The sequence below is a fragment of the Corvus moneduloides genome, chromosome Z, assembly GCF_009650955.1.
Source record: "Corvus moneduloides isolate bCorMon1 chromosome Z, bCorMon1.pri, whole genome shotgun sequence".
Taxonomy (NCBI): Eukaryota; Metazoa; Chordata; class Aves; order Passeriformes; family Corvidae; genus Corvus; species Corvus moneduloides.
Window position 1 is genome coordinate 59,189,485 of NC_045511.1, and position 23,359 is coordinate 59,212,843.

Consider the following 23,359-nt stretch of genomic DNA (forward strand, 5'->3'; position numbering starts at 1 on the left):
TCCACGTGTAGAAAGGGGTAAATTATAAACTATATGTTATGAGCAAATTTTGAAACTGCTTTTGAGACTTAGGATTGTGAAAGTGTTCCTTAAGCACATATCCTTGCACACGTAATAGAAAAACCCTGCCTTGATACAATGTTTTGTAAAAAATACAACAGTGTGACATTTTAGGGGGAAAAACTTCTAGGAGCAGATCTATATGCCTTTAATCGCATTACATTTTTATTGTTGAGGCCCTTGAGACAGACGACTATGCGATCGCAGTAAACAAAGTAAAGAAGCAGACAAAAGCAGAGATGGCTATTGCTATATAAAAATGTAAATGTTACAGTTTGAATTTTCTAGTGAGTTTTTGAGTTCAGTGCTTTACATAACATTTTGTCCTAATCTTGCTTGCTGTCAGAGATGTTTCATGGTTGTGCAATTGCTGCAGTCAAGAATGCCAATTTGCATTCCAGGAGTGTCATTTGATTACTTTTATCTACACAGCTCGAAGACCAGCCCAGACCTCTCATTTCATCTTGCCATGTCACGAGTCAGTGCTGTGTCCTCTTTTCAAAAATCTGCCTGATTTAGACAAGAAAGAAAAGTACTTTCATGTTGCAGCCGCAGTCCCCTGCTAACTTGTCAGCAGCAGGATATGATTCACTTGGGCCCAGAAGAATGGTACAGAGATGAGGGTTAGGCGGTTCAATAAGCCTATGGACAGGTAGTGTGTGACATCCCAGGGGAGCTTAAGTTAATGAAGAACAGGTCTGCTTAGCTCTTCATACTGTGACCTGGTGCTGTCCCCACAGTTTTCTCATTTGATCTTTCCCAGCAAATTGATCTTTTCTAGTACTTTTTTGCCTTCCAAGTTAGTCCTTGTGGGACTGAAATTAGCAGAGCAACTTAAGTTGGATAATACAGCTGTTCAGAAAAGAAGAAATTGGACACTAGCTCATAGAGGGAGGAGGGGAAAGCAAGCTATTCTTTCTGTTGTTGCTGAGAATTCCTTTTATTTTTAATATTACAGTTTTATTTTCAAAAACTTCAAATAACCATATTACTTTGGAACTTCGCTTTCGTATTTAATAAAGTTTGTACCGATGGTCCATTGCACACTGCTTTAAATGTGTATCATTTAAATAAAACAAACATGCTTGCAGCATAGACTGCAGGTTTGCTTTGGTGTTTGTCAGTTGAACTTGCTTGTTAGAAATGATTTGCTAGTCTGTAATGAGGCTTTTACAGTTGTAAGACATTTTAAATATCAATTGCACATGCCAACTACATTATTTATAGCCTGCTAAATAACTGTAATTCCATAGTATCCAATATTGAAATGCAGTGGAGATTAAACAATAAAAGCCATTACAAATGGTATGTGTAAATATTATGGTAGGTGAAAATATAGTCAGCAAATTACCACTGGCATTACTGGTTTTCTGGAAAACCAGCATATGCCAACAAATTGATTTTAACTAACATTCTCTGCTTAAAATCTGGATTCTAAATGGAGCTATAGTATTATCCGTCAGGTTTTTTACATGCTTTTGCACTTGGTAATTGGAAAGTGGAATGGAGGTGTGTTTGTGTGTGTGTGTCTCTGTGTGTGTGTTTAAATATATACATGGCTAGGTTGTCAAACAATGTAAGATTTCAAATCAGAATTTGGTAAATAAAGCGTAAGTTGGAAATGATTAAGAGGGTCTTTAGTATGCTGCACAGGAGAAAGCAGTATTTAACTTTCTGTATTTCATAGCAGATGTTCTCACATATAATCCACATCCTTTCAAGTTGTAGAATTGAAAACACTGCTGAATGGAAACAAGAACACGTATTATGTAAGGGAAATACTGCTCTCACTCTCTCTCAGTATTGCTTTTGAAAATGGAAAGGAACTGTAAAGGATCATTGGTCAGTTAAGCTCCTCTGGAGAGCTAGAGGGAGCTTCCAGATTTTATTAGATATGCCATAGGTAAGAAAAAGGGGAAAAATATTCTGAATAAGGGAGAGCTGAACTGCTAACTATTTTTCAAAGCCAAAGATCTAGAAATTAGACTTTGAGATGGCTTTATTTTGTGTTATGTATCTGTGTATGTCAGTAGGATTTGTGGCTGACTACAGATCTTGTGAATTTCAAACAAAGCAGAAATGACCAACAGCAAAGCAATTACATTAAAACAAGTCCAAGTAAAACATTGGATTTTGTACAAAACCCAAATTTATTTTTCTTTCGTCTCAAAGATGGGCGTTTCTGGCAGTGTCCCTTTCCCTTTTGCACTTTGGACAGTGTCACTAGAATGTGAAGTCTTTTCATCACTGAATATTGTTTAATGAGAGTCCTGACTTTCAGTCTGCAGGTTTGCACAGAACCTTTTATTTAATGATTTAATTTGATTTAATGTCTGCTATTAGTATGTGTTAGGAAAAAAATGTGCGTGTCTGGAAATACAAAAGGTTCCTCATAAAATACAAAACAAATAGAGTGTATCTGTCATTTTGGAAATGTGTATAACTTTCTAATCTAGCCAGGAATTTGTACTTAATTTAGAAGAATAGCATTTAACATGGCTTAATAAAAAGCATCTGTCTAAACCTTGTATTCTGTGTCAGTTTCATCCCACCTAAATTCTGACATATTTTTTTCTAAAAATGCATTGATCATAATTGCTGCTTAATATTTATATGGCAGCTTTTATAAGTATTACTTTGGACAAACTTATTTACCATTTCAGTAAATTACATAATCCAGTGAGATAAAGTACCATATTTGTCTCCTTTATCTCTCACACAGTAGCTCTCATTATGTGCTGTGCTAGTAAAACCCTTTATTTGTTGATTATTAGAATCTTAGTACACTCAGGACTTCTGCTGTAATTTAATGTGGTTGTTCAAAGAGGTTCTCTCATTTAGAATCTTCCCATAATGCTCTCACCACATATTATAAATATGTATATTTTATACTCCAGATAGATATGTAAATACTTTTTTTTTTTTATTCCAGGTAAATCAAGGATTTTGAGAGAGAATTCTTTTCATCTGCAGCATCTATTTCAGTACTTTTCTCTTGAAATATGTTATGGAAAAAGAACTCACACAAATTCAGGTAACGATCAGATTTGCTTCTGATTCGTTACTTTAGAGAGTTCTTCCTGTTTCTTTAATTTTTTTTAATGTCCTACTATGTACTTAAATCACATTTTTGTAGAAAACTATGAAAAAGCTAGAGAAGTTTTAAAACCATGCTGGGCATTGCAATTATTTTTTCATTATGAAAACTAGAATGTTCATAGTGCTGATTTGTAAGTCACAAGCGAAGTGAAATCAAAATGCCATAAGCTAACCACTAAAAAGTTTTTAAGTCACCATGGTCTGGTGCACTGTCTGGAAGTTCAGCTATGTTTTTGCAGAGTATTGCAATTGGTTAGGTTTACTGTTCTGCTGCATATAAAACTGTAGAAGCGAGGCCTGTTAGAAAATCTTCAGCTATGGGAAGTTTTAAAGGGTATGCAAAGCATATTATTCACTGTTATCAGCTGTAAATGAAGCTGGGTGTATGTACAACACCCGTCATGCTGTCAGCTGGAATCACACTGAATTAGTGTTGCAACTTTATTATATGTCAAATATGTATTATTTTGAAACTTTTGATTTGTGCTCTTAGTCAATGCTCTTTACTGTTGAATACAAAGATGTAACAGCAAACAAAAAACATTTTTCCCTTTTGTGACCTGACATTTGCCAAAGTGCCCCATGCTGAAATCTCTTTTCAGTATCTTTTTTTTTCTTCCAAAGCCAGACATGTACCCAGACACAAAAGCCTCTGTGTATAGCAAGCTGTTTTAAATATTGTGACTCGGCGATGTGCTGTCCTTTCTCGGCTTGAGCCAAGGATCTCTGCTCAGTGTCTGTGGATTACCAAGTCCCTTCTTTATTGTACCTCTTGTCAGCTATTCCTATTCATTTAACCTTTCATTAGTGTCTGTGCAGCTTCACTGTCTGGAAAGGCAAGGAGAAACCTAAAGGCCTACTGTCACAGTTATTAGATTTCTCGGTTACATCCCAGCAACCATAAAGGAGTAAGAGTCAACACTATTGTCATGCATGCTGCTATCCTGGGGTGCAACTCTTCTGTGCATGTCAAGGACATGTGCCACATGTTGATAATGCATCCCAGAGATAAATGCACAACATGGGGGATAAACCAAGGCTGGCACTAATGAGCTTTGTAGGAGTTATTGCAAAGACAAACAGTTGTGAAGGAATTTCTCTTAAAATGGTGAAGAGATGGATTTGCACTAAGTGTTGCCAAGGCTTGCTTGCAAGGTACTTGTCAATCACGTTAGTTTCATTTAAGTGCGATTTTCAAAGAAAATATGCTTTCTATGACTTAGAAATGTTTGCTTTTCACTTTTTAAGCTGCCAGGCTAAAATGTACTTTAAATTGTCCTCAATAATACACATTATGACAATTGTTTGTATTTAATTGTTTTTGGATCAAAAGCTGCAAATCTTCCAAATTACTTTAAAAAAAATTGCTAATATGGATTGCGATACATTTTAAAATATTCCTCTTAGGAAAACTTGAAAGTTCACTCTTGATTTTGTAAAAGCATTGTCATGGTCTTTTCTGAGGCATAAATTTGGCTAAGAATACCTAGGGCCATCTAAATAGTTTATTCTACATTTGCTACCCAAAGAGCCAAAATTACTAGTTGTGATGCAACTTCCTCATTCTACTGAGGCACATCCTCCATTTAATCCAGCAGAATATTCACATACATTTTGCTTCTGAAGTTTCTTGAAGCCCATCTTATCCTGTTAACCAAATCTAAGTGAACTCTGAGCTCTCAGTTTATATAATAGCAAAAAATACATGCTTATCCCTGACTTCCCTCTAGCTGACCTTTTAGAATGCATTTCAGTTACATTTTTATCAGTAGCATTATCACAATATGATGTATAACTTCATACAACTTTCATGAGGAGATTTCAGCCAAAACAAAATTAGGCCTATATGTTTATAGTTAAATTATAATTTTAATAGCACTCCTTCATTCTATATAAAACATTAGGCTCTCATATTGCTCCTATTCACAGCAAGGTTGAAAGTGGGAGTAAAGCCACTGAAACCAGTGGAGTTAAAGTTTTGTTAAACTGTTGAATAAAGTCTAGTCACCTACTTTGCACTTTTCATAGCATGCTAGGAAGATTTTGAAGATTGTAAATCTAGTGGGCTACAGGAAAATTCTTTAAAACTTCCTTATTTCAGATGAACATTTTCGATTAACATCACCTGAAAGTATGAGTGGTCATCATTCATTAATAGGAATTCTGTGCTTTTTAGTTCTTGATATTTTTATGTTAAAGAAATAAGGCCTGGCTGCACCTTTTGCTTTAATTCAGAACATAGAATCCAAAGTGACCAGCGGTATAATAGTTGGTTGTAGGAACAAGTGCATCCAAAGAAAAATGCATTTAAGAGAAAATTCAGCAAAAGTAGTCTTTTTATATTTCTTGTTCAAACACTGGAAACATTTGTGACGCTGATACTTCATTCCGGTTTCCTGAAATTAAAAGAGAAGCTTCTGTATTTTGTGATTTGAATTAGACAAATATTTAAATGGAAAAAAAATCTTCAGACATGATCTGGAACAAATATAAAAGTTCCCTTAGTTTAAAACATCCTTTCATTACTAGACTGATATTAGCTTTGATGAGTCTAAAACTTACTACATGGTTTCCAAATCAAAGATGAAAGGGCCAGTTAGGAATCAAATAAATTTTCCTGTTGAAATGTAGCATTTGACATTTAGAAAGATGTGCTCAGCATGATGAACCACTTCTCTTTACTGTAACTAGCCTGGTGATTTTTTTGCAATAAAACTACTTTGAAATTGAATTGAGGTATAATAAATTTAAGGTAAATTAATTTGGAACCCCTGATTAGTGCCATTTTTGAACTAAGGAAAATATTTTCCTGAAAGTGCTTTTTCACTCTTTATTGTTAAGACATGTAAAATTTCATTACTAAGTAATTACTTGTGTAGTTGTTTTGATAGACTCTTTCTGGTCTAACTCCATTGACTTTGTAGTGGCAGTGTGCCAATTTTATTAAAGAAAGGTTTTGTTATTCATCTCACTGTGGAGTTGCAGGTATATTCCTAATACTAGTCAAGTGGGCATATACCCCAACTGTATGTTTGGAAAGTTATTATTATGAACAGTAATTTATAGTTTACAATACAGCTGAGCAGTGCTTTTTTACTGTTCTGATGCCAATTATATGCTTCTAAAAGTCTACTGATAATACTTAACTCTCCAGAATGAGATTCTGTACGGAATCCTAGAGAGCATTTTGGAAAATGTTTTGCTGCTCTGCTAGAGATGCTAAGAATTAGAAAAAAATAGCAAATACTGCATAAGTAAAAGTGAAAACTTTCAACTTTTTTGTTAGGCTGTAACTATATTTCAGTTAGCAGCTGTATTTTGAGCCAGCTTTTGAAGATACCCTGTTTCTGATATCCCACAAAATATGCCTGATCAAAATAAATGACACTACAAGCCAGTTGGCTAAGTGATTATATAAGCAGTGTGAAGAGTCTGAGTAATTTATGTTTTTCAGTACAGAAATTGGCATTAAGATTTTCCTCTCACTTTGGTGCAAATATTAAAACTCAGTGTGTAGAATTACATATGTTATGTAACTAAAAGCTTCTAAGTGAATTTAAGTCTAAGCTAATGTAATTCACATGGTAAGACAGCAAGAAAGTTAAGTAGGAACAGGAAGCAATAGCAGATAAGTGATGTGTGATTTAAAGGTTTCTGTTCCTTTACTTAAATGACACTTATTTTTTAACTTTTGCCTTTGGAACATAAGTTACAACCTTCAATATTTACTCTTATCTACATGTAACTCATACTAGTTTGTGTATCAGTGGTGAATCTCATTTATCAGCTGGTATATTTAAGGGATTTGTGATATCAGATGATTCTTCATAAGCAAGAATTTCTTCAGTTCCTGAGTGGACACTTTTGCAGTGGTGTGGTCAGTATGACAGTAGCAGGGATGGGAGTGATCTTCTGGTTCTTTGTGGTTTGGATTGGGGGTCATAAAATGGGAAGAAACTGCTCACCATCTCCTGTAGATTGATGGACAGCCTTTGTGAATGCTCTAGTAGTAGTCTTTTAAAAACAAGAGATGAATAATAGGGTCTCTGATGCAGGTGATAGCAGGGAAGGAGGTGGGTGAGATTGATAGTATAATGCTGGAAGGACCTGGACATTCTATCTCTAGTCACCCCAGCAGCAGGACAAGAGGCTTGCCTCTTTCCAACTGTGCACAACTTTCACGTTCTCTCATGTTACTTGTATGTGGAATTTCATGGCTCTTTTCCTGCTAATGATTCACAGGTGTGGGAAGTATGGTGGGATGAATTTTGTATAATTTGTGAGTTCCATGCAGTATTTGGAAGCCTCTGGGCTCTACAGAGGATTTTTGAGTCTGTTAGACAAACCTATGGAACACACAGGCAGTTAATGTCTTCTCATTGTCAAACATGGAGGGTCAAAAAAAATCACTCTTCTCATGAAGCTCTTGCCACACTCACAAAGAATATAATTACACTAGGTCAGACAGTTGCAAGAGAGAAGCTTGCTGGGTGGTGGAGTCAAGAGAACTACTCTTGTCCTCACCTTACAACAATAGTTTTAACCCTCACCTAGAGTTCAGCCTCAAGGATGTGAGGGTTACAACTATTCACCTTCAGACTTCAGTTTTAAATTCAAGCAGTTTTTAGGATTGTTTTTGCTCTTGTTGTGATAAGTTTATAACAAAGAAACACAAATTTAGCTCATAACAAGCAAAATCGTAAAATCATAGAATGATTAGTGTTGGAAGGAACCCTGAAGATTGTCTAGTTCCAACCCCCCACCATGGGCAGGGACACTTTTCACTAGATCAGATTACTCAAAACCCCATCCAACCTGGCCTTGAACACTTTCCAGAGGCAGGACATCCACAAATTGCCTGGACAAGCTGTTCCAGTGCCCCACCACTCTCACAGTAACACATTTCTCCCTAATACCTAGACTAAACCTACACCCTTTCAGTTTGAAGCCATTACCCTTACACTTCTATATGAAAAGTCTCTCTTAATCTTTCTTATAAGCTCCTTTCAGGTACTTGGGGTGACTTCAGGTCACCCCAAAGCCTTTTCCCCAGGCTGAAATATCGTAGTTGTATCAGCCTTTCCTCATAGGAGAGGTGCTCCATCCCTATAATGAACTTGTCAGCCCTCCTCTGGACTCACTCCAACGGCTCCATGTCCCCCCTGTGCTGGGGACCCCAGAGCTGGATGCAGCACTGCAGGTGGGGTCTCACCAGAGCAGAGCAGAGGTGTACAATCCCCTCCCTGGCCTGCTGCCCATGCTGCTTTGGATGCAGCCCAGGATAAAGTTAGTTTTTTGGAATGCAAGCACAAATTGCCAGCTCATGTCCAGCTTTTCATCCCTGTAAGCCCCCCAAGTCACTCTCCTCAAGGGTGCTCTCTTTCCTTAATTCCCTGGTCTGTGTTGATACCGGGACTTGCCCTGACCCAGGTGCAATGCCTTGCTCTTGACCTTGTTGAATCTCATGAGATTCCCATGGACCCACTCCTAGAGCTTGTCCAGGACCCTCTGGATGGCATCCTGGCCATCAGGTGTCAATCACACCACTCAGCTTGGTGTCGTTTTCAAACTTGCTGATGATGCACTCGATTCCCCTGTCTGTGCCATTGATCAAAGTTATTGATTTAATGACTGAAGACATTAAATAACACTGATCCCAATACTGTCGCTTGAGGGACACCACTTGTCACTGGTGTCCATTGGGATATGGAGCCATTGACCAATACCCTCTGAATGCAACCGTCCACCTTATTCACCTTATCCACCAAACAGTCCATCCACCAAATCCATATCTCTTCAATTTAGAGAAAAGGATATTGTGGGAAATAGCGTCAAGGAACTTATGTGAAGTCCAGATAAATGATGTCCATAGCCCTTCCCTTGTCCACTGATGTCGTCACTCATCATAGAAGGCCACTGGGTTGATCCGGCAAGATTTTCCCTTGATGGAGCAGTACAGGTTGTCTCGAATCACCTCCCTGACTTCCATGTGCCTTAGCAGAGCTTCTAGAAGGATCTGTTCCATGATCTTCCCAGGCATGACAGGTCGGTCATTGCCAGGGTCCTTCTTTCTGGCCTTTTAGAAATGGGTTCAATGATTCCCCCTTTCCGGTCACCTGAGACTTCCTCTGACTGCCATGATTTTTCAAACACCATGAAGAGTGGCTTGGCAACTACATCAGTCAATTTCCTTATGAGTATGGCATACATCTCATCAGGTCCCATAGAATTATGCGTGATTATGTTCTTCAGATGGTCACAGACCTGATCTTGTCTTACAGTGGGAAGCACTTTGCTCCCCCAATCCCTGTTGTGAGATTCATCCACTCAAGAGGTGTGGGAAGAGAAGTTGCCAGTGAAGACTGAGGCAAAAAGTTGTTCAGTTGTCAGCCTTCTCCTCATCCATTGCTACCAGTTTTCCAACTTGTTTGTCAGAGGGGGTATACCTTCTCTGACCTTCCCATTCTGGTTAACGTATCTGTAGAAGCCTTTGTGATTCTTTGTGTGCCTTGCCAAGGCGAACTGCACTTTTGCCTTGGTCTTCCTCACCCCATCTCTTCATAACTGGGCAGCACCCCAGCACTCTTCCCAGGAAGAAGACCTGTCCCTGCTTCACTGCCACTGCATTTTCACTGTTTGACCAACAGTTCCCTATTCTGCCATACCATCTCCTGCCTTCTTTGCCCGAATTCTCGTTCCTGAGCCTTGCTAGGTCTTATGCTCTATGGAAGACTTCATTAAAGATCTGCCAGCTGTGTTCTACTTCCTTGCCCCTGAGGGCAGTTTCCCAGAGGGTCCAGTCATGGGATTCATCCCACCAAGTTTCAGTAATGGCACCTCAGTCATAACTTTCTAGCAGTGCGGTGGCTTCCAGCTACTCCTATTTGCTGCCTATGCTGCATGCATTGGTGTAGAGGCACTTAAGCTGGATTGTTGGCCAAATCACCTTCTTAGAGGAGCACCTCTAAATTTCATTGAGATATTTCCCTGGTGTCTACTTATTGGCTGTTACTGACGTAGAAGTTCCTATCTCATCTCCAAATGTGTTCTAGTGTGGCTAGCACATTTCGGACTCATTGACAGAGGGCCCTTGCTAGTACTAAGTTTGTATGTTTCTTTTGTTTTACATGTTGCGAGAATGATTTTGATTTGATGCTTAAATTTAATGCAAAGTTATTTTGAGAAGCAACTTAATGTTTGTGAAAAACTTACCAGTGGCCAGTATAGAAAGATGACCTGCAGATGGACTAGAAGGAAAAACTTTCAGAAATTCTGCTGCAACTTTCCTCTTTGTGTTTGTGTGTGTAGATATTTATACAACATATTATGGTAAGTGCATACACCATATTTCCATATAAACTCGTTAACATATAAATATACACAAACATAGATACCTACGCTCATATACATGGTATGCATACAGTACATACATACATAAATGCATTCAGATATTCCCCCTGGACTCAGCCCTAGGGAGGCACATCTGGTGCTCTGCATCCAGTTCTGGGATCCTCAGTGCAAGAGAGACATGGAGCTGATGGAGCAGATCCAGCAGAGGGTGACAAAGGTGATTAAGGGACTGGAGCATCTTTTTATCAGGAAAGGCTGGGGGAGCGGGGCCTGTTCAGCCTTGAGCAGAGATGACTGAGCAGGGACCTCATCGATGCATACAATTGTCTGAAGGGAGGTGTCGAAAGGATGGATTCAGGCTGTGCTCGGTGCTGCCAGGGAATAGGATGAGAGTCAGTGGGCAGAAACTGATGCACCGGAAGTTCCACCTGAACATGAGGAAGAACTTCTTTACTGTGCAGCTAATCAAGCACAGGCACAGATTGCCCATCAATGTTATGGAGTCTCCGTATTGGAGATACTCCAGAACGACTGGGATGAAATTCTGTGCCATGTGCTCTGAGATGACCATGCTTCAGCAGTCAGGTTAGACCAGATGATCTCTTTGGTGGTCCCTTCCAACCTTCCCTATTTTGTGATTCTGATTCAGTGATATACATAAGTATTAATATATATATGTATGCATAATGTTTTTTCTGGACTGAAATTTTTGTTACCAGGAAAGCTTTTTGGGTAGTTCTAGTTCTTGAATAAAAGTAAGATACAGATCCATTCTAAAAATTGTGAAATTTACTGCACTGTTGAAAGGGAAACAAATATTGTACCTCTCTAATCTTAGGAGTACGTTTTAGCAAATACCGGTTTCTGCTTGTAGTTTCGCATTTCTTATTTTATTTTCATTATTCTCTAGCTTTCTTATCTGTTCTGTATATTGTAAACGCTTTTTCTCAACAGTCTCATATAATGCACTGAGTTTCCTTTGAGATATTGAGTTATCTTATTCTGTGATTTGAATATGTTTCCATGGACATTATTTAAACAAAAGCCAGTGTTGTGAATCTGTGTCTTATAAATATATTATAGTAATGATAATGAGACCTGCTAACAACCAAGCCTCTCATAGTTCTCTAATTCTGTGAAGGGCCAGCTCTTGTGGATATTTTGTCTTGAAAGCAGTGTTGAATTGGATTTGTAGAAGAATCTTTGTAGATACTTGCCTAATTTAAGGATTTCCTTTCTTTTAAGAAATCTGATGGCTTCCATTTGTGATGGCAATATTTCATAAAAAGCACAACATTATGCCTTTTGTAATACATTATAAAAGAAGAGTAACCAAAACTGGTCTGGCATTTCATTGGCTTGCAAAAGAGGATCTTCCATCCTTTTATGCTTGTTTCTATTGCTGTTATAAATGTACATTTAAATATATAGTGATTATATTGTCATGGGAATGTTTCATATAGTGCACGTTTGGTTAGTTTTTGTTATGTATCTCTGAATTTTCTGTGAAAAAGCTTCAGGACTGTGAAAATTTTAGGAACTTGCTGTTCCTAGTAAGAAGGTCTTGGGAAAATAAGTATTTATAGCTGAGGATAACCATAAAATAATGGGAAATACCAGGTGACAAAATGCAGTGGCACAGCAGGAAAAAGCATAGAACTTCATAAGTTATGTGAAGGGTAATGGAAGCTCAGCTGAAATTAAGTCCTACTACTTAACAGCCAACTTCTTTGAATACCATTCATGTAATTGCACTATTGCAGTCACTGGGATAGGTATGCAGAGTAAATGAGTCCAGTGCAAACAGACTCAGGTGTTGTTTAACTTGATTTCAGGTAAGGTAGAAGTTGGTGCCTTTGAGGTATTACATAATTTCAATGGAAATACTTAGTGTTCTGTTAGATGGTTTTTGTTGACCTTCAGTACTTAAAAAACTCTGTTATCTAGCTTATTGAAATTTCATCCCAAGATGTCAAGAAAATATGTTACAAAATTGAATTATAGACATAAGCCAGGTATCATTCTAGGACCTTACTCATAAAGAAAGATGGCATATATATGACAATTCAGGAGTGAACAAACTTCATCTGCAGCTTATTTAGAGTGAACTGATGGAACAGATCCCCCCTCAGCAAGGCAGTCACTACCAGATCTCACATTAACTTGAAAAAGACTTTTACCTTTCTAAATTCCTGGTTCTTGTGAACATACCTACTGAAGACTGCTTCTACTAACCCTCAGTAGGAAGTGAAAGCTTTTCAATTGATTTTTACTGTCCTGATCACATGTAGTTTACCTCACTTTTAGTGCTGGTAAATCTATGTGACATGCTACAAGTTAACTCATACACTGTGAGTCTGTATCCTGGTCACCTGATGGTTCCTTCTTTGTGTAATTGTTTTCTAATAGTTCACGGGTGTTTTGCCTTTGGCTTTCATGAGTTTAGTGTCCGGTCTTAATTATCAGAGCTGGAAAACAGTAGGGCCATGGTATTAGCACTTTGTTCTGAAGGGATCATGGTAGCTTGAATTATGGTATATTTTCAACAGGCTTTTTTAATGTCACGCTAAAGACAGGCACTCCATGAATAGTGTCTGAGTCACCATGCTATTTATCCAAAACCTCATAGAATTGAGGAAAAAACATTGTTTTTAACAGAAGTCCAGTCATCCTTCTAGTGTAGCAACTTGTAAGAACTGAAATAGGGGAGCAGTTTTACTGTAAGTAAAAGCTGCAGGGTTAAAAACCCCTCAACTGAATGCATATCATTAAATGTATGGTCTGCATAATATTATCATCTGTAGCATGTATTCATATGTTGATTGTGAAGAAAGAAAACGTGGGTAATAATGTAACTCTGTAGTATACTGCAATATTCAAAAAATACCAGTCTCTCTTAAATCGAGCAAAATCTGTGAATGAACTCCATAGTCATAGAACACTGGGTTGGAAGGAACCTCACAGATCATCTGGTCCAACCATCCTTAGTAAAAACTTGGTCTGGTTGATCAGTGCAATGCTCTATGTTATGTGTTTTCCTGAGGTGCACTGTAGCTCTGGAGCGCACTGAATTGCAGTAAGTTCTTATTTATTCATACTAGCATTATGCTATCACTTACTTACAGCACTTGAAGTGCACCAGTGCCTCTTGAATGCAGGATCAATGCCCACAAATTATGCAAGATGAAGTCTTTCCTTCTCTTGAGATGATCCTAATTTTTGAAAACTGTTGTTTGTAAGACTGAGAAGTAAAGGTCTGGTTGCTGAGCCAGACACAGTTTAGAGAAGCTAACACAGGTTGATAGTTTTGGGTGTACCCACATGCTGCCAATTTTGTTTCTTGCTTTGCCAAAATTAGGTTACTTTCCTTCTTGTTGTATTCATGAACTGAAAAAGTGCTGAATGTGGCCCACCCAGCTACTATGCAGGTTAAGTAAACTGTTTCTGGGATGATGTTGAAAGTACTAGTTTTAACTGAGGAAGACTTATATGGTTTAAGTGCCATGTTAGCCATAGTACCACAATTATAAACAAACATTTATAAATATATAAATATATATATTATATATATATATAAAATAAACATATAAATGTATATAAATAAACATTTAACTATTTCAGCTTCAGATGAAATATGTATGTGATACTGTGCTCTTCATGTCTTTGAAAAATTTCTTTCTTTCCTCATATATACATAGTATGTGACATCACAGACACACGGTTTCCAAGTATTCGGCAAGGGCCATGTTTTTTGTTAAGTATCTGAAGCAGGGAAAAGAGAGTTATTGTCAGATTTTGTTTAGATAGGACATGGTGTATGCTGACAAAAGAAATATTTCTGCCAACAGCGCTGTATCAGCTCTCTAAGTAATGTTAATCTAAGAGGATGGAGGTTACTGTAGTAAGAGCATTACTGTATTAATTTTAGAAAGGCAATGTATTTTTTTGCTCAAAGTTTGTCTAAGGGCGTGAAATTAAAGATGTTATGCTGTTATGTTCTATGAGATAGTTACCAAAATTGAATATCTGGTTCATTTGTATATCAAGAATACGTAAACTGTTTTCTAAATAGAGGAAAACCCTAAAAAATTACTATTGTGTCTTATGCAAATATTAGCTTAATGAATTTCAGTCTGGAAAAGTATCAATTATGATTGTTTTAGCTTAAGGTGTACTTTCCAAGATATCCACATCATGAATTTATGGACTTTGAATTTCATTTAAAGAGACAGTGTCAGTGTTTCCTGTTAAAAAAACTGTAATCATGGGCATCCTGTTCAAAAAATGACCTTTAAAGTACTTGTTTGTAGGGAACATGGCAGAGCAAGAAGACCCTTTCAAATATCTGAGGAAGCTGATTTAAACTAGCTGAAGTCTAATTCTTTCTGTAGAATCAAACAAGACAACCATAAGGTTAATCCATATGGACATTGCCATTATACCTCATTTGGTGTCTTGTTGGTTGCTTAAATGAAAACATTTAGAAACTAGATACCTAATTGAACTGCTCAGAGCTCACTTATTCTGAAGTTAGTACTAAAGGCCCTTCCAGGGACTGCTGTTTGAAAGCATGTTGATGATATGTCTTTGACAGTAATACTCTTTTTTCTTTTCTTTTTTTTTTTTTTTCTTTTCTAATGCCAAGATAAGTACTACTTGTATAATCCTTGCCTAATTTATTTTAGAATTGATAGAATTTGGTGTTTCATCCCAGATTTAAGATCCCATGCCCACAGTCATTAAAGAAATCTTCTTTGATTTGTATAAATGTTTTGTCATAATGTAGTCTTTAGGGAAGAATTACACCCTTTCACTGAAAGAAAAGAAACCATTCAAAGGATTGAGTCTCTTTTTCTTAATTTGTAATATAGCCCATTTTGGTGCTTCAGGGCAATATTTTTTTTCTCTCCAGCTTATGAAGGGTGTTTCAGCTGAATATACTCATACCTTTAAAAATCATTTGGTGTGAGAACTTTTTAAGTTACAGGGTGGTTTATTTTTTTTTTTATAATACAGTATACCCTGCCTTTGAGCTTTCAATTTAAGTCTTCTGTCATATACTGCCAAAAACTTTGTTCAGAGCTCTGTCTGTGTTGAAACATGTATGTCTGTCCCAGTGTCATAACTAATTATATACCTTGTATGCTTACTTCTAGTAATTGGAAAGTAGACCTACCGCAGGATAAGTTTTAGTATTAGATTGTATCTTGGGGACATGTTGCAGAAATCAAGTTTCCACCAAGCAGCAACTTGAATTTGTAAACAGATATTACTATTTTAAGTGCATCATCTCATGGTTGTTTCTTGACATCTGTGTGTGTTTGTTTTAAACCTGGGAAGAGGGTGTTTTTGAACTGTACCTCTGCATGAGTAGTAATTATAACCCACTTCTTTTTAATCACAGTATTCTGAAGTGTCTGTTATCTCCACTTCAGATGAAGGCCTATGTTGCCATGCTGTCTTTCTGCAAATTGTGTTTGGTGGTTCTGAACTTCCAAAAATATGTCTGTACATAGCGCTTGGCTAAGTTCTGTTGGCCTGCAATGCTGTTTTCAGTTCCTTACTTTAAGAAAAGGAAAAAAGAAAAGGAGCTGGAGACTGTAATTTTTATCAGTAAGAAAGCACGGAAATTGGAGGGAAAAGCAACATTTCTTTTGTCTTTCCCTTTGTAGCATCCTTTGCTTGTGTTTTGTGTGTATGAATACATGTATATGTTTTTGAGTATCTATAAATTTTCCTAGGTACATGCAGAATGAAAGAGCTAGTCTTGCAGTTATGTGTAGTTTTTCTTTGCGTGCTTAGAGCTAGGCTAGCAAACAATGATTTATACACACCAGCATGTAAAAATATGTGCTCCTTGTTCATGCCTGCTGAATAAAGACTTTGCCAGTCTTAAGTCTCAGAGCTTCACATGTAGCTGCAATTAAAGTCTTAGGACTGAGCATTTAATGCTAACAATAGATTACAGTATTGTTAGGCTGTGTTCTGATTTTGTTAAATTATGGGACCTCATTTTTATGGGAGTTGCATGGCTACTTGCTGTTGTGCATTAAAAACTGTTACTTTCATACGGTAGGTATCACTGTTCTAATAAAACTACAACAGTAGTTCTTGGATTTCTCCAAAATGCATATTTAATTTTTTTTTACACAATATAGAAAAATAATGAGCATATTTATTATAATAATGATTGCTTTACGGGGAAACTTATTTTTTTATTTGTTTGATAACAAAATGATTGGTTGTCTCTCATTATGTGAAATTTAAGTTTGTTTTTTGTTTTCCAGTTAAAGGTTTCTTAGATAACTTACCTGTTATGTAACCTTCTGTCTATTAGTTCTATGGCAAGAGAGAGGCATGATTTTGTCAAATAAGGCTTTTACTTTGTGGCATCTTTGAAATTAATGTGAATTAAATCACTTCCTTTGAAAGTTTTTGACAACAAAATGTTTGGTGTGTTTTTAAACATTTCCAGTCTCTTGTCAGATAGTTTTATCTTCCACTTTCCTCTCCACAGCTGACATGTTTTAGAAGGGCTCAGGGAGGGAGAAGACTGGGTCAGTCTGACCAGGGAAAGTATAATGCTCTCCCGCATTCCAGTTTTATATGTGTTCACAACTGAGTTAATATTTCTTGCTAAGAAAGATTAGTGTACTGCAAGTAAGATCTTCCAGTGATTTTTAAACTTCAGTTTTCTTCTTTGAATATATGCAAAAATTTAGAATCCTAATTTCTGCAGGGAAAAAAAAATATTATTTACCAGTATAAAAAAGCATACTTCACATACAGGATTTTGGTAGGGTTTCAAAAAATATTTATCTTGTTGGAACTTTAAGTAATTTTATTATTTTTCTTATCTGTTTATACAACTCTCTACTCACATGTGGATTTGAAACACTTAATTTTGAAAACTAAGCCAGCTATTCCAGTAATGTGAAAATTGGAGGTAGAGTTGTCTGAGAAACAAGTACATCTTACTCAGCCACTGAGGAAGAAAGAAGGCTGGGTATTTTTCTATATCCCAGTTCAGGGAACCCATCTTCTATATCTGTCATTCATTCTTCTCCTCAATGATGTGTTCTTTTCCCCTTTGCTTGCTGTAAAGGAAGAAGGTGGTTTTGTCCCTATCTTTGAATCACTTTGGATGTGACTGTTCTAGCTTTCTTTCAGACAGGCAAGGTATTTATGGTCTTCTCCCTAAACTTCTGATTTTTAAGTCTATCTTTCCTCTAAAAACTCTTACCTGAAGGTTTCCAGAGCACTAGCAGTGAGGAACTGACATGACAGTTTTCACTTCTGGTAACAGAAATCTTGTCAATGAAGATGAAACTACAAGCAGTAGTGGTTACAGAGAGCCATGGAGCTATTGATCTGAAGGCTCAGATAGATTCTACATTGCTTCCATTCATTCAGTGTTTGAGAAGCTTGTCATGCCACAAGGACTAAAATTCAAAGTACAAGTTCCAGATTTCTTAAAAATGAATGACCCTTGCCTGAAAGTGATTCCTGCTTGCCCACAAATCTGAGAGAGTTTTACAAGTCCTGACAATTAATATTTTTCAAGGTTTCTATATAGAAAATCAGAATGAGTGAAACATCTAGTAGTGGTATTGGCAGAGTAAATACCATTTGACAATAACAGAAACATTTGTATCAGTAAATTAACTGGTAGTTGACAGGAACATAAAACTATTAAACTCTCTAAAACAAGTAGAGAAATGCTGCCTGGAAAAAAATTGTTTTTCTTCTATGCATAATAATATGTAGCAAGAGAAGAAATTTTGGCCTGTGGTTGGTGTTGTCTGTAATACGTGTACTGGACATGAATATAATGTGAATACTGGAAGTATTTTTTCACTGTTCAATGTGGCAGACCATTATCACTGTTAGATTATTCAAATTATAAATCCAAAGTGTTGATAATATCCATTATTGCAATAATGAAAATACACATTTTTCAATTCTTATTGCTACTTCAAAGATAATTAGTAAGATGCACAGTAATTGTCATTTCTACTATAGTGCTTTTTCTTAGAGAAGAATAAGGCAAGACCCTTTATGGAAAGGACTCAGTTTAATTTGCACAAATATGGTTTGATTTTGAGGTAAATGTGTGGAATGTCAAAATGGATGTGGGTAGGAGAAGTTGGATTGACTTTTGTATTGTGGCTGTATTCCTTGTCTTAGTTCTGGAGCTAAGAGCCTAGAAGAACCCCAGGAGCTCTTGCAGCACTGGTCTTACAAATATGGCACAAAAAAAAATGCAGATGTGTTTTACTAGAAGTTATTCAGTCTGCTGCTGGTTTCTCTCTGTTTTCCATTGTGTTACTTTTAAGTTTCTGAACAAATTTTAATATACACAGAGAAAACTTCTATGTGTCAACATCTGTTTTGAAACATTTAAACGTGTAGTGCTTTACATTTTACTCCCCTCAATGATGCAACTTTCAAAGCAAGTTTATTATTTTTTTAAATGTTTTATAACACAAGCAAAAAAAGTAGAGAAACATTGAAACATCCTGATGTCTTACTTGTCATTGTGTATCTACGGTGTATAAATATGAGTGCATATAATATCTGCTTCTAATATACATGAAAAAAACCTGGATGGAAAGATTCAAAGACCTGTGTGTATGGCAGTTCTGTTGTCTTTTGCTAGTGTGCAATGTATTATTGAGTTATGCCTCTTGGGAAGATAGCATTTTTAAGCTCCACAAAGTTGAATGACTTTTGTTGTGCAAAAATCCCTAAAAACAAAATCCCATCAAACTAGACCCCCGGCATCTGTTTTTCATCTGCTCTGATTGTATCAAGAGGAAACAATCCCATGTAGATGAAGAGTTGTATTCACCATGAGTTAGGTCCCTAGCGTAATTGCAAGGGTTGGAGGAACCGCTATCCAGAACTTGTCTGACACAGTAACTGAATGTAACATTTTTTGATTTTTCTGGTATTACAGCTATATTACCCTCATTTTTCAAGAGCATTGTGGAAGCTAAAAGGATGTATTTTTGTCCAGAATCATACAGAGGGAGGTTATGCTGTGTATTATTCCATGAATATCATATCATATCAGTAATCTCTCAAGAGGTAAGGGTGGGTCTGATCCTCTCCATTAATACATGTTCCCCTTTCCCATTCCCAAAAATGTCTGCCAGATGTGTGATACACCAATAAAAATTCAGTTGTGAAAAGACTCAGAAGCATGCTTGGTGCTGTCTGAACTGGAAAGTAAGGATTCCAGAAACATGATAGATGGTGAAATGAACCCCTTCCCCTGTGCAAAATGAAGTCTGTGCCTAATTTGGAGATAACAAAGCATCTAGTTCCATGAGAGATCAGACTTACTCTGAAGATCTGCTGAGGACTACAATATGTCTTGTTCATACTTATTTGGAGTATTTTGGAGTGCCTGTACTCCAGCTGATAGCTGAACTATCCTCTGATAAATGATGGCTGTGCGAGAGAGATGAGCAAACTTCAGGTGTCAATAAGCAAAAGGCAGCAGGAATAAACCAAATTAGTGACATGGGACATCTAATGGTTTTACTTTAAATGAAAAAGTGCTTTCCTGAAGCTTTGATATTTATATCAGTGGGAAATGAACCACAGTAAATTCAACAGGTGCATGCAGGAGCAACTGTCTTCACTGGTTTGAGTAGAAGAATAGAATTAAAGTCAGAGTAAATTAAAAAAAATAGTCCAACAACTAAATAGTCCCTAAACCAATATAAAATACTCTAAAATAGAGTATTGTGGCAGATTTTGTGTCAGTGCATTAATATGAATATAAATTTCTCTCCAGGACTTCAACAGAAATTGATATCTGTCCTTAGAACTATGCCAAACCATACCATTTATGTAGCTTCTTAAAACTTGCATAGTCTTCTTGTGCTTCATGAATCTCAGTTTTCAGTAATTCCTGATTTGGCCATGTCCACTTTTTCTCAGAAGATGTCAATCAGATGAGTATTACTTTTTGAATTGTATCCCATGTGATAAAAGTAGCATACAGACTTACAAGATGCAGCTAGCTTCACAGTTGGCCGAACTGATGTTGTAAAAATGTAGACTTTTACTATCTGCCGCTGTAGTTTCTGTACCTGAAAATGTTTCCTTCACCAGATGGAGCCTTAGTTTAGTAGTACTTGTGTTCTCCTGTGCCCCTCAGCATGCTCAAGTGCTTCTTCTGAACTCTTAATTATTATAGATGTTTTATTTGAAGTCTGATTTTTCTTACTCCATTGTCCTAACTAAACTTTGAATCAATCCATCTTTATGATTTTTTGAATAGTAAATGCATGCATGCCACAACTGAAGAGGAGAAAAAAGTAGGTTGTCTGCAGAATGTCTGTACAAAGCAACTGAAATTCTTCCCAACATTCTGTACATTATCTGAAAGCTATTTTTGTTTAGGTGAAAGTCCTTAGAAAAATTGGTTTTGCATAGTAAACGTCCATTGTGTTATGAAGATGGCAGTGAGGTTACCAAAACATGCTCAAATGTAACATAAAATACATTAACAGTATGGAACTGGAAGTCCAGACTTAAAGTTACTGTGAAACTTTCATACTAATCCTACTTCACTAATTGAAAGACTTTTCCATTGCTTGTTAAAGGTAGAAATTATTGCCAATAATGACCGTGCAGGATATGAGAAGTGTTTAGTCAGAACAATGAGACCTAAGATAGATGGGTTATGTGAATTGTTTAGGAAGGACTAAATAACCCAACTGCAAAATGATACCTTGCACGTCCCTTGCCCTTTGTTCATGTCCATGAGATGGACATTTGTTGATTTGAAGTTAGCATTGGTTAAGGGCCAGACTCCCACCCAGCTTCTCACTTATTTCCCTATTCCTCACTTCTCTACTCCCCACAAGAAGTGCAGGAGGATAGGTAACAGGAGTTTTATGGTCAGTCCATAATAGAACTCCTCTGCTGTTCCTTCCTCCTCATAGTTTTTCCTTGTTCCAGCATTGATGATTTCATGTGCTGCAGACCTCTGGGCAAAATAATTTTTAATCTGGCATCTCCCTGGGCCTTCAAGGATTATTCATCTGTTCTGGTCTGGGGCCCTCCACAGGCTGCAGTGTTGTCATCTGTTCCAGCATGGTCCCCTTGAGCTGCAGGGGGATCTGTCGCCTGGGGCATCTCTTCTACCCTGACTTTGGAGTTTGCTCTGCTTTTCTTAATCTTTTTTTCCTCCCCACTCTCCCTGTTCAGTGTGTTTTGCCCTCTCTTAAGTATATTTCCCCTGAGGCATCACCATCTTGGCAGAGGGGCTCAGCTGTGTTCTGCGGTGGGTCCATCGGACAGGCAGCCCTTGGCCTTTCTCACAGAGCTGGCCCTGTAACCTGTCCGTTGCCAACACATTCACAGCTACATCAGCACAGCTGAGTAAGGCAATATGAGATAAGTATTTTTCAGTTTTTTACTTTTGCATTATGCTTAGTTTTAAGATTGAGAATTTATGAACTATTGCTCTTTTGTGGTGGTGGTGTATATGAGTTGGGTATTTTTTTGCTTAACTTCTGAGTCATTCATTCACTTCTGTGACTTACAGATTGGCTGCCCACACCAATTAACATGGAGAGACTCTAAATTTGTTCCGAGACATTGTGTATGTCTTTGTTGTATAGCCATTATGATATTGGAATATGTATGCAGCCAGGCATATATGTAATGTGGAGGTATGGTTTTCAACAGTACATGTCCTCACTTAGGACTTGGTTCAGTCATTCACTGGAGCAGACACTCCAGGTGTAAGCATAGTCCCATTCCGACCAAGCATAAGAGTTCTCTGATTATAAACAAAAGAACTGTTTGGTGTAACTAAGATTATTTTAACTGTTGCAGTGAACATAGACTAAATGAAGAAAATTCCATGCTTAGTATCCAGTACTCCAGATTATTTTAAAAAATTATGTGATTCCTTTCTATTTTACAGAATGTGGGAGTCTGTCCCATTAGGGCTGCATGGAATCTAGGGCCTTAAGGTCTTGTTACCATAATTCTAATTTAACATTGGACAATATTAGATGAAATTAGAGGCCAAAAAAGTCATAAGACAGACTTTAAAAATTTTTATTCTGTTTGAGTTATGTTTTTTTTCTCAGATAGTCATTAACTAATAGAAGACTGTGTTCTTTTATGTTGTTTGGCTTGCTGTTTGGCAATGTTATGTTTTGCTGTATTTGCTTGAAAGGCAAAGAGTTTCCTGCGAAAGGCACATTTTTGGCTGTCTGCAGTCGTTTCCCAATGAGGTCCCCTTATGTGGAAGATTATGTGGCGAGATCAGCAGTGATGCAACTTTGTCTTCTTGCCATATGTCTTTCCAAGTGATTAGTTCTGTAGTTGTCTGGGTAATATTGTTAAACTATGCCTAAATATGGAAAGAGGGAACCCTGCTGAAGATTTACTAATTTGCTGCTGATCAAGGCTAGTCCACCAGGACTTTCATTACTGTTAGCTGGTAGTGTTTCTTTGTCCTAAATTTGCTGATATCTCACTCAAAAAGAGGCAATGACAAAACTTTTGGAACCTCTTCATGTCAGCCATCTTGGATCACCATGAGACCTTTTCTCAAGATTTAATTAAAATGATGAGTTTTGAAAACTTCTTTTTTAACCAAACAAGCACTGGAAATTGTTTGAAGTTAGGCTGTTTGTAAATGCAATTATCTCTATTCAACTATATTCTGTTTCCTATATTTTTGTAATAATATTTCTGGAATGCTTTTTTTGGAAGAGAGAATTGACACTTAGTTTTGTCTTCCAGGAAGCAGGCAATATACACTATTTTTGTAAATTCAATATTGAGGCATGATTATAAAATTAATGACTTGCAG

At 37.0% G+C, this 23,359-nt stretch overlaps 1 protein-coding gene across 7 annotated transcripts in view; it reads left to right on the top strand.

Moving 5' to 3' along the window:
- BNC2 (basonuclin 2) overlaps positions 1-23,359 on the top strand; it is a 350,521-nt gene that overhangs the window by 3,290 nt on the left and 323,872 nt on the right. For 4 of the 7 annotated variants that reach the window (XM_032097398.1, XM_032097396.1, XM_032097394.1 and 1 more), the window contains exon 2: positions 2,993-3,094. The exons of the other annotated variants lie outside the window; for them this stretch is intronic. In XM_032097398.1, the coding sequence (XP_031953289.1) occupies positions 3,068-3,094 (27 nt within the window). In that variant the 5' untranslated portion in view covers positions 2,993-3,067. The remainder of the gene's footprint in view (positions 1-2,992; positions 3,095-23,359) is intronic. 7 annotated transcript variants of the gene reach the window in all.